General features: G+C 39.1%; 1 protein-coding gene across 1 annotated transcript in view; it reads left to right on the top strand.

The window, feature by feature from the left end:
* The first annotated feature begins 2,573 nt into the window (after window positions 1-2,573).
* NSRP1 (nuclear speckle splicing regulatory protein 1) overlaps window positions 2,574-15,717 on the top strand; it is a 27,641-nt gene continuing 14,497 nt past the window's right edge. Inside the window, exon 1 of the mRNA XM_024218470.2 lies at window positions 2,574-2,829. Within this exon, the coding sequence (XP_024074238.1) occupies window positions 2,785-2,829 (45 nt within the window). The 5' untranslated portion in view covers window positions 2,574-2,784. The remainder of the gene's footprint in view (window positions 2,830-15,717) is intronic.

Genomic DNA, 15,717 nt, shown 5'->3' with positions numbered 1-15,717 from the left:
TGGGATGGTGAGGGTGGATGAGGACATGGGGCAGATGCTGGGGATGTGGGGCAGCTCTTGAAAACACCACCTTCAGGCAATGGGGTTACTCATGTGGGCCCCTGCAAAACAGTGTGGAGGATTGTGGCGTGCTCAGAAGCAATCTGCACCTGGGGCTGTGTGATAAACAGAAGACTTACAAATTGCTTTAAAAACTTTACAATTCTGTTGTAGCCAATTTCTGTCCCCATGTCAGTGACCCCAAGTGAGATGATTAAACCCAAAGGAGGTTTAATGCTCAGTTTCCCTTTCCTCATCCAGATGTTTAATTATTTTCTGTCTTTCCCTTAGCTTGGGCAATGGAATTGGAAATCAACAAAATCACTTTGTTTTGTTTTATTCAATTTGGGCTCTAGGATCTCAGGGCAACTTTGGAGAAGGCAAACATTGCAAGGGAATGTTTGTTTGTTTTAAAAGCAACTGTTTAGCCTGGAAGCTTCTTGCATCAAATTAATAGAAATATATCATTGGGTCTAGAGCTAGTAAAAGTTTGTTTTTCCCAAACCTAATTTTGGGGTCAAATTTATTATTGTTTACTTCCTGTACAACTCTCAAAGCCTTTCCAAACAGGAAAGAAGACCTGTTCCCTGCCCCTAGGAGCTCTTAGGCCTGGTCTACACTTAAAAATTAGCTCAACCTACATCACTCAAGGCAGATAGCCTATCTACCTACCCACCTCTACTGCACTCATCACATTAAGCTATGTCTACACTACTGTGGTAAGTCGACCTACGCTACGCAACTTCAGCTATGTTATTCACGTAGCTGGAGTCGACATACCTTAGGTCGAGTTACCGTGGGGGGTTGATGGGAGAAAATCTCCCCTCAACTTACTTTACTCTTCCTGTTTGGGGGGTGGGTGTCTTTACTAGACCCGCTAAATTGACTGCCGGTGGATCGATCTCAGAGCGTAGATCCCAGCTGTAGTGTAGACCTGCCCGTATTGTCAGAGCACCTTCCAGTAGTGCCTTAAGTGGCATGACTAACATTTGTCACATGCAGTTCCTTCTCTCTCATTCTGCTGGGGGCGGGAATTGTGTGCGCAATGGAGTGTTTTGTATTGGTGGGTTTTTATTTCGTTTAATGTACCTGTTGTTCTGTGTGTATATACAAGAGGGCCAGTCAAAGAGGTGTGCCTTAATTTGGAGGGGAAGGTGGTAAGGTTTGGGATTGTCCTTTGTTCCTGTGGGAGTTTGTTCCACAGTCCAGGACCAGCCCCCTGAGAAAGCTCTGTTTCTTACACCATAGAGTTCATTTGTGCAGTGGAGTGGGGTTATCAACTACAGACTTCATTCTGGATCTTTAGGTCCTGGTGTACTTCTGCAGTACAAGTAATAAATAATAATAGGTGATCTTTTAGATGGCCTGGGCCCAGGCCTTTGCATTCCTTGAGAATAGTACTGAGACCTTGAACTTGATTTGATATTCTATAGCAGTGGCTCTCAATCTTTCCAGACTACTGTACCCCTTTCAGGAGTTTGATTTGTCCTGCGTACCCCCAAGTTTCACCTCACGTAAAAACTACTTGCTTACAAAATCAGACATAAAAATACAAAAGTGTCTCAGTACACTGTTACTGAAAAATGACTGACTTTCTCATTTTTACCATATAATTATAAAATAAAACAATTGGAATATAAGTATTGTACTCACATTTCAGCGTATAGTATATAGAGCAATATAAACAAGTCATTGTATGATATTTTAGTTTGTACTGACTTTGCTAGTGCTTTTTGTGTCACGTGTTGTAAAATTAGGCAAATATCTAGATGAGTTGATGTACTTCCTGAAAGACTGCTGTGTACCCTCAGGGTACGCGCACCCTTGGTTAAGAACCACTGTTCTACAGGAACCCTCTGTAGGGAGCAGCTACAGGTTTGATGTGCTCCTGTGTTGGTGAGGAAACATGCAGCAGCATTCTGTGCTAACAAACCCTTCCCAAAAGAGTGGAAATAATCTCTTAAGAAAGACAAATGCTTATTTGTAGGCTTGGCAGAATTAGATTTTTTTTTTATAATTTCAACGGTTAATATCAATTTTATTTTTAACTATTTTTCTATTTTTATCAATTTAAATTTTCACGGTTGTGTAAAATTATGGGACATTAGATAACGGGAGGCAGACAATAATTATTTAATGACAGTAGATGTTGAGATTCAAAAAGTTAAAACTTTATAACCATTAAAACACAAATTGTTAATGTCACATCAAAATGTACAAAGTAAATATCCTTAAACTCTAATAAGTTCACAAGCAGCATTTTTCTTACCTATCTGTGAATTTTGATTATTGGTGAAAATTATTTTTCGAGGTGTGCCCATGTTTAATCCTTTGCAGAATAAAGACCCCTAACTAGTTTCTTCTTGCGCTAGAAGTGGGCCTTCAGGAGGGATTTAAGTGAGAGGATACTGGCTTTGTGGACCAGCTCTGGAAGGGCATTGATTGCAGAGTGAGTGGCATGGAAAAAAGCATAAAGACTGCTGTAGGAGAAGTGTATGAAAGGGTGACAAGATTGGCTACGTTGTACCAAATAATGTCCTAAATTATGCCCAATAACAGTGGCACTGATGCTGATTTTGCTAGTATGCTATTTTCTATTTTTAAAATTGGGTGGTTGTTTTCTTTGTCTTGGAATATAATACATATATTACTGTATTATTGTCAATAATAATAAAAGGGTGATTTCTAACCTTTTTCTCCAGATATGGGCTTATTTTGCCCAAGAAAGCATTGCAGAAAACTCTGATGTTGAAGAAACATTCAGTCTTTGCAGATGACTCTGATGAAGAGGTTAGTTATCAATAATTTTCTCCAGAGTATCATTGAGATGTACATTTCATTTTGCTGCTTTTCAGTACGTTAAATGGAGGATTACTTTGAGCTGAATATTGACTGGGAACACTTTATGGGCAGATACCTGCTAATAACAAAAGAAATCCAAACTCAATATACATTTCATTTCCAAAAATGCCTTTTTGAGTGGCATGATCTAGTGGTGAAAGCAAAGATCTGGGCCTGGGGAGCTCCGAGTTCTTTCCTTCATTCTGCCACTGATTTGTGTGATCTTGAGCAAGGTACTTAACTTCTCCGTAGGCAAATGGTTCTTTGAAATAGATTTTTGCTGTTCTGGAACGGTTACGTCCAGAATCTCAGAAGACCTTTAACGGCTCATTTCTTCAGCTTGTGTCTATATCTAAAGTAAGTCTACACTAATGCTTCTAAATGTGTGTACTCTGGGGTATTTCTGAAGAACATGGTGCAGTTTAAAGTTCACAGAATTCTGCACTGTTTTTAAGGGAGTATATTTTGTTTTAGGAATTTTTGAAATACAAATCAGTGCTCTAATAGCCTGATCCAACTTCATTTGAAGTACTATCTGGATCTTAATGAAAATAGTGGAAAATTAGCACTGTTGTGTATGCAAATTCTCATTTATTTTAACACAATAGGTAAGAAACAGTCAGAGTTGTGCACCTGAGAGTTGTCTGGTTATGCCATACTCATTTGAAGTTACTTTGTATAGTTTGAAAAGGAGTATAATTTATCGCAGGTTTGTCACTTGTGAGTTATGAGTCTATACTCTGAAAAACACAGGTAAAATTACACTATATCCCTATGTTTGTAGCTCTGTCTGACATGTTCTATTCCTGTATATAAAGGGAAATATTCCATAGACTTGTTTGGTGGCTGGGTGAGCAAGTTGAACATATTATACATGTGGGCAAAATAAAAGATGAAATGTATCATAAGTCTCAGGAACAGAATGAAGTAACTGCACTAGTCAAGATGTTTTTGTAAACAGATTGGATTAAACACAAGGATGAATTATTGTTTATCCTTTAAAATTTTACAAACAAAGGTCCCAATCCTGTAAACACTTACCCACACACTTAAGTTTACTTATGTGAGTAGTTTGATTTAATTTAGTGGTGCTACTTGTGAGAGTAAAGTTAAGGACATGTTTGCAGGATCTGGGCCAAACCTCACAAAGATTCTTTGACAGCTTATTTTTGTTAAGCATTCACAAAAATTGAGTTCATAATTGGCATGGAGCATAATTAGGAAGTGAAATGATCTTCTAGAAATCTAAACTTTGTAGAGTTTAAAGAATTCCTGCTTTGTCATTAGTTGATTGGGATATAGAAGAATGCCATATACTTTTTGTATTTCTTTTTCTTGATGATGCAATTTAATTTCTGGATGATGACTTCCATGACATTTCAAGTAGAGCATTAGGGCAGGTACAGTACAGTACTGCTAGTACATGACGTACCTAAACATGTACTCTGGTTCTTCCTCTGTTCCTGTGAAAATCTCAGCAATCCAATCAATTTAAATCCTTTAAAAATTGCTCTATATTGACGTTAGGGTTTCACAGTGTTGCTTAAACATTCATATTTTGGCAGCTGTCTCAGATAATCAGTCACTACTGTTATGACAATATTTTGTGCTCTAAAATGCAAAAACGTCAAAAACTGAGACCTGGGGAAAATTATGTTAAAATGTCACATTTTAAATCAAGACTGTTTTGTTTTGACAAATGTAACTGCTGTCAGCTTCAGTTTAGAGCAATATAACTATGAAAGTGAATTAATTTGCCAATAACAATGCTATCTGTAAGAAGTTTAAAATGAAAAACATACTAAGCATCCTATTCACAATTTGCTTGTAAGTTGCCTCACAAGCTTCGGAAACATCCCTGCAGTCTGTCTCAATGTTTACTAGGGCAAAATATGCTAAAATATATGTAAGTTTTCCGTATTTGATACACACAGTCCTGTTTTTATCAATTTAAAATAAATGAGTGACATGAAAGTAGTAAATCAAGAATGAAATCTGGCCCTACTGAAGTTAGTGGAAGTAAGATTTCACACAAAGTCCTTAAATTTGTCTAAGTTGGCACTTTATAAGTGGAAGATAACAGGTCAAGGAGAAGGTAAATCCCAAAGGTTTAATTCCTAGGCTGAAAAATTTGCCACCACAAAGCTTTTAAACTAAATTGTGGTCTGAAGGGAAAAATATCTGCTGAGAGTTTCCATCATTTTAATGCTGCTGTATGTAAAGAAAAGTAAATCAAGATGGAGAAAGCACCTTGCAACAAGTTGTCTTTACTACATGAAAAGCTGAGAGCTTGTTTTATAAGACATAAGAACGTTCAAGTACTTAGACTTAGGTTTTTTTATTTGCTGAACATATTTTCTTATACCTCTAATAAATACAGCTCATATCTTATTTCTCTAATAAATCCAACATATATAGCACAAATATAGCAAGAGAGTTACCCTGTGATCTCCAAATTTGTTAGATTTCAGTGAGCAATCGCTTCCTAAGAAATCCCTGTTTACGCCAATAATATAAATGTTTTTCCCAAATTCTTCCGTCACTGAAACTAAAGAACCTAACTTTGGAAGAGCTTTTAATTAAGGCCCCAGTGCTGCTTTAAGATCCACTATCATGGATTCCTTGTACCCATGTGGAGTTCCATTAAAGTTCAGGGGTTCCATGCTAGCAGATTATAGTAAAGAATCATAACCTAAGTCACTATTATGGTAACTAAAAACAGATTGTCATGCTCGGTATTTTAGAAGTACTAATATATTGCCTGCCTCACAGTGGTTTGAAGATTATTTAGTTGACATTTGTGAAGAATTTTGAGAATAAATATTATGGAAGTACTGTACTACATGTTTAAGGCAACACTGGCAGCTTGAGATCTAGTCATTTTCAAGAAGCAAGTTTAAAGTAGTTTCATATACTGCAACTGACATCCGGATCCCACAAACACTTATGCTTATTCTTGACTTTATACACACAAGTTCTCCTGTTGACTTCAGTGGGACTCCTCTCGTAAAAGTTAACCACTTTCGTTTTCAGGATGGAGGCCTATGCAGGAGAAACAGTGAAAATGGCTATACACAAAGTGCTAGCAAACACAAAAAGTAAATAAACTACAAACCATTATTTCCCCCCTCTAATCCCTTTCAGTTCACAGTACTAGTTTTCACATTTTGAGATTGCAGTGTGATTTTTTTTTTTTAATGGATCCATATCCCTTTAACATTTCAGGAGGATGGAAGATTACATTTTCTTTTACCTTTACCTTAATAATTTGAGCATAAAGTATCAGCACATTAATGTAAAGAAAATATTGTCGGCTCAAATTTGAGCCAGCATTTAGATTTTTAAAATAAAATGTTTAAAAAGTAGAAGCCCAATAGAAATCAGTAATTTGTTCCAAAATATTCAATGTAAACAGTAATTGCCATCCAGTTTTTTCAGCAGAGAGAACCTGAAAGAGAACAGGTTATAAACAAAACTGATTCATTAATTTTTATTGTCCAAGCTGGACAAATGCAAAAAGTAAGTAAATGGTGAAAAGGAAATTGTATTATTAGTTTGAATAATCTATGGCCTTACTAGTAACCAAGAAATTAGTTTGTTTAAAATACAAGATGTTTAAATTTATCCAGCCCACTTTTAAAAAAATATAGTTATAACTTAATAATTTCTACCTGCTCCAGCAGAGGGTGCAGCAACCCAGGCAAATTACAGTTTGGTGTGTGCTCCTGGCATTGAGGCACTGAGACAACAGTATAATGGGTGGTGGATAGAGCTGGGTATTTTACAAATAAAAATAATTGATTATTTTAGGAACATACTGTTAAATTGCTATATAACAAAGGAGTTTAAAGCAGAATCTTTATCCTCTTTAAATGTTGTCCCATAGATAAAGAGAAGATAAGTATTCTGGAGGTAGCGTTACAGTATATTTAACTTCTGCGTCTAACTACAATGTTATGTTTTTATCAACCAAAATTTACTTCTGAGAATTTTAATCATGCCCACAGTCTGTGAATTTTAAACTCTAATTTAAAAATGTTTTAATTATTTTAATATTATGCTCACTCCACTTGCCACTCTAAAAGTTTTCAATGTAGGTGAGATCTGTTACCCAAATATTACCGTTGGTTTTCTAAAGCTAAACTTGAGTTCTTTTTTTCTCTTGTGTGTGGGAAAATCCAGAGCAAACCCAAGTGGAAAAGAAACACTATATCTGTCTGAGGTCCCTCATTCACATAGTTTCTGAGCAATTCACAAACTGCCCCTGTGAAGTAGCAATGTCATATTACAGAAGGGAAACAGAGGCACAGAGTGACCAAGAGTGGGATCCACAAACGTATTTAGGCACCTAAGTCCTGATTTTAGGCACCGCTGAGATCCACAAACCTCCAGCTCAGCTAATCCTGTAGGCACCTCAACTCACTTGGTGCCTAAGTTTTTGCTGTAAAAGTTCCCTAGGTGTCTATGTTTCTGGCTCTGATCATGTGCACTGCAGCCCTACTCTAGGTGACTGGGCACCTAAGTCCCAGAGTGATTCACCAACTAGGGGAGAGATGGGTGTTTGGCCACCTAATTCACATGCGGGGCCCGATCCAGTAGGCAAGCTCAGAGGTAGTCTAATTCCACACAAAACAGCCAGGGGGAAGAGGAAGAGGACTTCTTTTACAACTTTTAGCTGAGTGGTTAGCGTTTTTCGTCTTCCTCTACAGCAGGGGCACGAGTCACCTGCAGGTTTAAACAAGTGTAAATGGTGGATTCTCTGTAACTTGATGTCTTTAAATCATGACTTGAAGACTTCAGTAACTCAGCTGGAGGTTAGAGGTCTATTACAGGAGTGGGTGGGTGAGGTTCTGTGGCCTGCAATGTACGGGAGGTCAGACTAGATGATCATGATGGTCCCCTCTGGCCTTAAAAGTCAGAGACGTGGGATGTGGGAGACTGCTGGATCAAGTCTTCCCTGTGCCTGATGAGGAGAAGGGATTTGAACAGCGATCTGCCTGCCTGAGGAGAGTGCCCCAACCACTAGGATATGGAATGTTGTGGCATGAATCTCCCTAAATCTCTCCTATTGAAGTTGTTCCACTTAAATTAATTAATTGAATAATTAAATATTGATTAGGCCAGAGCAAGAGTTAGAATGACTGTATCTTAGTGGTTAGGGCATTCACCTGCAAGGTGGCAGTTCCCTGGCAGCCGAACGCCTGTCTTCCCCCCAGTTTGTGACTCTCAAACAGTGATAGGTGCCTCCCTGCAGCCAGGACTTGGCACCGAATTCAGAGAGAGGGGTGGGGCTAAGTACCCACCCTTCTCATTGCATCTCCCACTGTCTAGCTTAGGCGGCTCCCTGCCTACCATGAGGTCTTTGTGCATCACATTCTAAGGCACCTATCTCTCCCCATTCATTTTATAGGAGCCGAAGTCAGGCTTTGTGGATCTCAGTGTTACTCCAGTGATTTTTCTAGGTCTCTAAAAGTTACACTCTGTGAAGCTCAGCATCACAACACCTAAGTCTCCTTTGTGGATCCAGGCCTAAATGACTTGTCCAAGGTCTCTCAGGAAGTCTGTGGCAGGGATTTGAACCCAGGGGTCCCAAGCCAAGCCCCAGGATCACCTTGCTCTCCAATACATATCTTTCTACATAGAATGAGAGGAGAAAAAAATAAATTCAATGAAATAATTATTTAATCATCTTGATTTTATTGTAGAACGTAGAATCTGTGTAAAATTCTGCAACTGCAGAGACCTCAGCGGTTTGAAATTGAGGAGTGGGAAAATTACTAGTTTTCAGTCAGACTGCTTGTGGACTTGCATTACATGTCTCAGTAACCAAGTACTATTGTCCAGAAACATTTTTCTATGCATGTGGGTAATATTAATGGATGCTGTCTGTAAAGCCTTGCTGAAATTCATGAAAGCATCTCAGTCATTTAATTAATATGCTACATATATAAACAAAACAATGAAAAGTAAAGATTGCAAATGGCAAATTTTAATGTCACATTTATAACTAAACAAAAGCTTAAGTTAAATTCCCTGTCCTCCAAAGGATTTTTAATGGAGGCTGAAATACTGTTTAACGACGTCCTTACGACCAGACTCCACTATAACAAATCATACAGAACTTACCATGTTATGTCAGCGTGGTACACAGCCAGCAAAAAGCAATAATCTCACAACTGCCTTTATAAAAAAAAAATCATTTCTTTTTAAACAAAATTACTTTATTAGTTCAGTAATAATTTCAGGGCTTTTCAAGATAAGGAGCAGCATTTGGGAGGGGTTTCATTTCCTGTCTGCTACTTTATCAGTCAGAACTACATCTCGAATGTCTGAAGATTGTGTATTTATAACTGAACTCTAATAAAGTCCATGCTGGGGAATCTGCACACCTGACTTGGTCATTGTGATTATATATTAGATACCAAACTTGTGTTCCCTTTTTTTTAATGTTACTATGCATATTTCATTAAGATTTTGCCTGCATCCTTGCTGCATCTGTTAGAAGGGATTTGAAAGGTGATAATGTCTTATAAAGTCTGCTCACTGTAGCCAAGCTGGTTAGTGGAAGAAGTTACTGTAGAAGAAAGTCCTTTGGCTTGCTCATTTAAGCAAAATGTCCATGTTAGTGGGACAGAAATTCTCTTTAAATGAAGTGTTAGTCATGAATAATAAAGCAAGAAAGGAGGCTTGTTAATTCTAGTACACTAGGTAAAACCTAATGTGTAGCTATCATAGCAAGGGAATGATTTGTTCTTTCACTATTTTCAGTGTTAAAATCTTTAAAATTGTGTTTTAATTTCCCTTACCACTAGGAAAGCCTTTTATTGAGCACGTAGACTATAGCAATAAATCATTTATTAGTCTTTAACAATAACGCAGAACAGAAATTATTTCTGAAAAGGACTTGTCCCCTATATTCCTCTTCACCTAGGACTTGTCTGTACGACTGCTGCATTGTTGCTTGCTCTGCTCCTGTCTATGGAGTTTAATAGAGCATCCTTTAGTGCAAATTGAGACTTCATTTACAGCAAGTGAGGTGCCTGTTTCTGTATCACTCAGGATCCCTCCATGCAGATTTCCCTGTCCTAGTAACTTTTAGAAATTGCAGCCTTGCTTCTCCTTTACACTGAGGGCTTGTCTATCTAGGGAAATGCACCAGCAGAACTATAGCGTAGTTAAGCCAGTATAACTCCCTACTTGGAGACTCTTATTCCAGTAAATTTCCCCATTTAGATAAGCTCTCATGACACTTTACACTGCTCTAGCAATATAACAGGGCCTTAAAGTGGGTGTAACTAAAATTTACTCCCACTTTAAGGCTCCTTTTTTTTGCCAAAGCTGTATGACATGGCCTTAGTATGAATGAGTCAAATCCTGAGATTCCTGATGTGGTGTGAGAAGAACTAAGAACTGGATCACAGATCATAAATACAGTAATCTTTGGTCTTGCCTTCACTAGAAAAACTCTTAACTCAAGATAAAATCCTAATGAAGACAAGGCAGTTTGTAGTTTTCGCATGAGTTGGAAGGTCAAGTTAAAGACTAGGTTTGCCAGTAGTCTTTAGCTTGACCTGCTAACTCATGTGAAATATGAGCTGTCTTGTCTTCATTAGGATTTTACCTTGAGATAGCTAACTTGAGTTAAAACATATTTTTTTTGGTCATAGTGCAGACAAGGTCATTGAATGTAGTGGGATAGCTGGCCTTGCCAGTTTCTTGGATATTTAACTAATCATGTATTTAAAATGTATGGAATATATATACAGTAGGGTTTTCAGAAACAATGTAAACAGGTCTGTTAGGTCTGAATCCTCACTCTGGCACCTTGAGTGCAGGAAGGCCCGCAAGGATTTTAAAAATAAATACTTGCCACTTCAGGCTTGTATTACACTCCCAAGGTTACAGCGTCTCTCTGATCTTGGCTTAGTAAACGCTGCCACCACCCAAATGCAAAAAAAAACCCTTTGAACCCAGGAAGGAGCACTTGGGAATTCCTTCCTGTGGGGTATCCTCAAGCCTTTCACCACCCCCTCCGGGAAGAGCTGAGAAAGAAAACAAAGGAAATTAGCCGTGGCTACCAGCTAATCCAACAACATGCACAAACCTCTTAGGACACCAAAAATCTAATCCTGTTCTTAAAAAAGGTAAATTTTATTAAAAACAAAAAGGGAAAAAAATACATCTGGAACTTAGGTTTTTTGCTAGATCTTAAAAGAAACAATTACAAAAATTAAGCACCCAAAATAGCTTTCTTGAGGGTTCAGCTTAAAGGTTACAAGCAAACAAAAGCATCTGGAGTTAGCACAGAGGAGAACCACAAGCCAAAATAAGAAATAAACCTGATAGCGTCTAACCTCAGCCATGCCATCTACAGCCTCAGAAACAACCCTGACATCATTATCAAAAAGGCTGACAAAGGAGGTGCTGTCGTCATCATGAATAAATTGGAATATGACCAAGAGGCTGCTAGACAGCTCTCTAACACCACATTCTACAGGCCATTATCCTCTGATCCCACTGAGGATTACCTAAAGAAACTACACCATCTGCTAAAAAAACTCCCTGACAAAGCACAGGAACAAATCTGTACAGACACATGCCTAGAACCCCGACCAGGGACATTCTATTTGCTACCCAAGATCCATAAACCTGGAAATCCTGGACGCCCCATCATCTCAGGCATTGGCACCCTAACATCAGGCTTGTCTGGTTATGTGGACTCTCTCCTCAGACCCTACGCTACCAGTACTCCTAGCTATCTTCGAGACACCTCTGACTTCCTGAGGAAACTACAATCCATCGGTGATCTTCCAGAAAACACCATCCTGGCCACTATGGACGTAGAGGCCCTCTACACCAATATTCCACACAAAGATGGACTACAAGCTATCAGAAACAGTATCCCCGATAATGTCACAGCTAACCTGGTGGCTGAACTCTGTGACTTTGTCCTCACCCACAACTATTTCACATTTGGGGACAATATATACCTTCAAGTCAGCGGCACTGCTATGGGTACCCGCATGGCCCCACAGTATGCCAACATTTTTATGGCTGACTTAGAACATCGCTTCCTTAGCTCTCGTCCCCTAACGCCCCTACTCTACTTGCGCTACATTGATGACATCTTCATCATCTGGACCCCTGGAAAAGAAGCCCTTGAGGAATTCCACCATGATTTCAATAATTTCCATCCCACCATCAACCTCAGCCTAGATCAATCCACACAAGCGGTCCATTTCCTGGACACTACTGTGCTAATAAGCGATGGTCATATAAATACCACCCTATACCGGAAACCTACTGACCGCTATACTTACCTACATGCCTCTAGCTTCCATCCAGGACACACCACACGATCCATTGTCTACAGCCAAGCTCTAAGATATAACCGCATTTGCTCCAATCCCTCAGATAGAGACAAGCACCTACAAGATCTCTATCAAGCATTCTTAAAACTACAATACCCACCTGCTGAAGTGAAAAAAACAGATTGACAGAGCCAGACGAGTACCCAGAAGTCACCTCCTACAAGACAGGGCCAACAAAGAAAATAACAGAACACCACTAGCTGTCACCTTCAGCCCCCAACTAAAACCTCTCCAGCGCATCATCAGAGATCTACAACCTATCCTGAAAGATGATCCTTTACTCTCACAGATCTTGGGAGACAGACCTGTCCTCGCTTACAGACAACCCCCCAACCTAAAGCAAATACTCACCAGCAACCACACATCACTGAACAAAAACACTGACCCAGGAACCTATCCTTGTAACAAAGCCCGATGCCAACTCTGTCCACATATCTATTCAAGTGACATCATCATAGGGCCTAATCACATCAGCCATACCATCAGGGGCTCGTTCACCTGCACATCTACCAATGTGATATATGCCATCATGTGCCAGCAATGCCCCTCTGCCATGTACATTGGCCAAACCGGACAGTCTCTACACAAAAGAATTAATGGACACAAATCTGACATCAGGAATCATAATACTCAAAAACCAGTGGGAGAACACTTTAACCTGTCTGGCCATTCTATGACAGACCTGCGGGTGGCTATCTTAAAACAGAAAAACTTCAAAAACAGACTCCAATGAGAGACTGCTGAGCTGGAATTGATATGCAAACTAGACAAAATCAACAAAGGATTAAATAAAGACTGGGAATGGCTGATCCATAACCACATGGATCCAGTTAAACATAACAGCATCCTCAGAGAAAACAACGGTGAACAGTAGGTTGCCTACCCCTGCCTTAGACAATTCAAAACACTGGTCAATAGTGTGGTCTTCGCATCCTTCCATACCCATGTAGGAATGATTGTAAAGAAGAAATATATTTTAAGAAGTTATTGAAAATGAGAGAGAGGGAGGTTGCTTGGCAGACAAGAATTAGGAGAGTATACTGGTATAGGAAAAATCATGAAAGAAGGCTCAAACTCAAATGTGGGGGAAAAAGAAACCAAGAGGGATTTGGGAAGATTTTTCAGGAATAATATACTGTAGTGCCTTAATGCTATTATAAGAAGTTTTCCTTGGTTTGCACAGGAGCATTCTGTGTATTTTCACTATAGGGTTAAAATATTTGCTCTTTACAGAAAATATTACACTATAAGCTTTGTGCCTCCAAAGAATAGCTTGATTGTGGGCAAACAGAAAGCATGAGGCAGATTGCTGAGTTTGTAGGGCCTTTAATAAATGAACTGTTGATAAGTAAAAACAATACAAAAGAACAGGAAGTTCTCATCTATCAGTGCTCATAGCAGAACAGGAAATTGTCACCCACCAAACATAAGAAGAGGTGTTTGTACTGGAGCTGTTTTCCTTAAATTTACTGACACTCTGGACAAACAAATGACAGGTGGACCTCTTTAGATTTTTATGTACAAAACCGAGAACCATATATTACTTTTGTATTTGTATAATGTTTATAGACCAGCAAATTGATTTATTGTAGGCTGGGTTCTAGCCCACGAAAGCTTATGCCCAAATAAATTTGTTAGTCTCAGGTGCCACAAGGACTCATCGTTGTTTTTTTATTCTAACCAGTGTTTCAAATATTTTGATATGAATACAGAAATAGTTTTTCCTCTTTCCCCTCCACTCTGAGGGAGCCCTTAGGAGAACCCTCTCTTATAGCTGGGTCTCAAGGGAAAGTTAGCTAAAAGTTTTCTAAAAGATAAACTCTAGGAATTATTTTGGGGGAAGTTCTGGGGAAGTCAGATGATCACAGTGATTCCTTCTGGCCTTGGAATCTATGAATATGCCAAGCAGAAGGCAACCTTGTTCCCCAAGAACTAGAGTCGTGTCTAAGGGCAGACCTATACTAGAATTGCTACAGCAGCACCGCTGTAGTACTGCTAGTGCAGACACTCTCCAGTTGGCATAATTACACCACCTCCCTGAGCGGCGGTAGCTATGTTGGTGTGAGAATATCTACCGACATAGTGTGTCCACATCAGCTCTTAGGTCGGTGTAACTTATTTTGCTCAGGGGGTGGCTTTTCCACACCCCTGAGTGACTTAAGTTATATCGAAGTAAGCTGTAGTGTAGACCTGCCCATAGTTTCCTGTGTAACACTGTCACTATCTCACAGAGCCAGCCCTAAATAGTCTCTTATATTAGGAAAGTTATACTGCTGGTCACGTGATGTTGTGGAGATATGTAATATATGTGAAATTAAAATGAATGTTACTGTTTAGTTTTAAATAAATATTTGAAAAGAATCTGAAATGCTATTTTAAAAATTTGCTTACCAAAACCACAATAAAAAAGAAATGGATTAATGAGGTCAGGATTCATTCAAAATGTTCGAAAATACACCTCTACCCCGATATAACGCTGTCCTCGGGAGCCAAAACATCTTACCGCATTCTAGGTGAAACCACGTTATATCGATCGTGCTTTGATCCGCTGGAGAGCGCAGCCCCGCCCCCCCGGAGCACTGCTTTACCGCGTTGTATCCGAATTCGTGTTCTATCGGGTCGCGTTATATGGGGGTAGAGGTGTATAGAAAATGTAGATGAATGCATCCTAATTCCAGTCCAAAAAGTATGTTGCAGTGTAAAGGATGTAGTCATGAGCATTACTGTAGACTGTGTGTGTACATGATTTTGAATGGTTTACATTTGGGCAGGAGTGCAAGGCAGATGGCTCCACTGCAGAAATTCTGTGAATTGACCAATGGATGTGGCAGAACAGCAGTGGGTTTGAAATCCTCCTAAAAATAAGTGCATTATTGTTGTCTGTGAGCCATGCTCAGCTTCACAAGCCCTGGGCCTAGAATGTGGTTTGTTTCCACACCTTAGGTTATCCACTGCTAGATAAGAGAGCTGCCTCTTAATGATAGGGATAACTGTAATCCTCAGCTTTCCATCCTGGAGTTACTACTGTGTGTTCCCCAAAAGTACACATCATGCTTTATTTTTATTACTCAACTTTACAGGATTTACTGTTTTGAAGCCTGGACATAACTTTAGGTTTTTCTCTCTCCTGCCAAGGCCCACTCCATACACAGTATTCAACCGTTAGAAAAATAGAGCATTAGAATGTGCAGTGTTTCAGAGCTGCTTTTTTCCAATCCTTCCTCTTTTACTTGTCTAATATGGTCACTTATATTGAAGGAAGTTAGTTATTGAGGGGGAGGGCTTGAAAAGAATATTTTGAATGGTTTTAGCCTCCTTCCACTTTAGTATTCTTTCCCTGAATGTAGGTTACATTATAGCAGAAAGCTTGTAAAAAAGAGTACAGGTAAATTAATATGAGTTCTAGTATTCAGTGAATACCCATATACAGTCTTCAAAATATTGACAACTACCTTAGGACCAGGGC

The sequence above is a fragment of the Terrapene carolina genome, unplaced genomic scaffold, assembly GCF_002925995.2.
Source record: "Terrapene carolina triunguis isolate 2854851 unplaced genomic scaffold, T_m_triunguis-2.0 Scaffold231, whole genome shotgun sequence".
Lineage (NCBI taxonomy): Eukaryota > Metazoa > Chordata > Testudines > Emydidae > Terrapene > Terrapene triunguis.
This window is presented reverse-complemented; position numbering and strand designations above follow the sequence as displayed.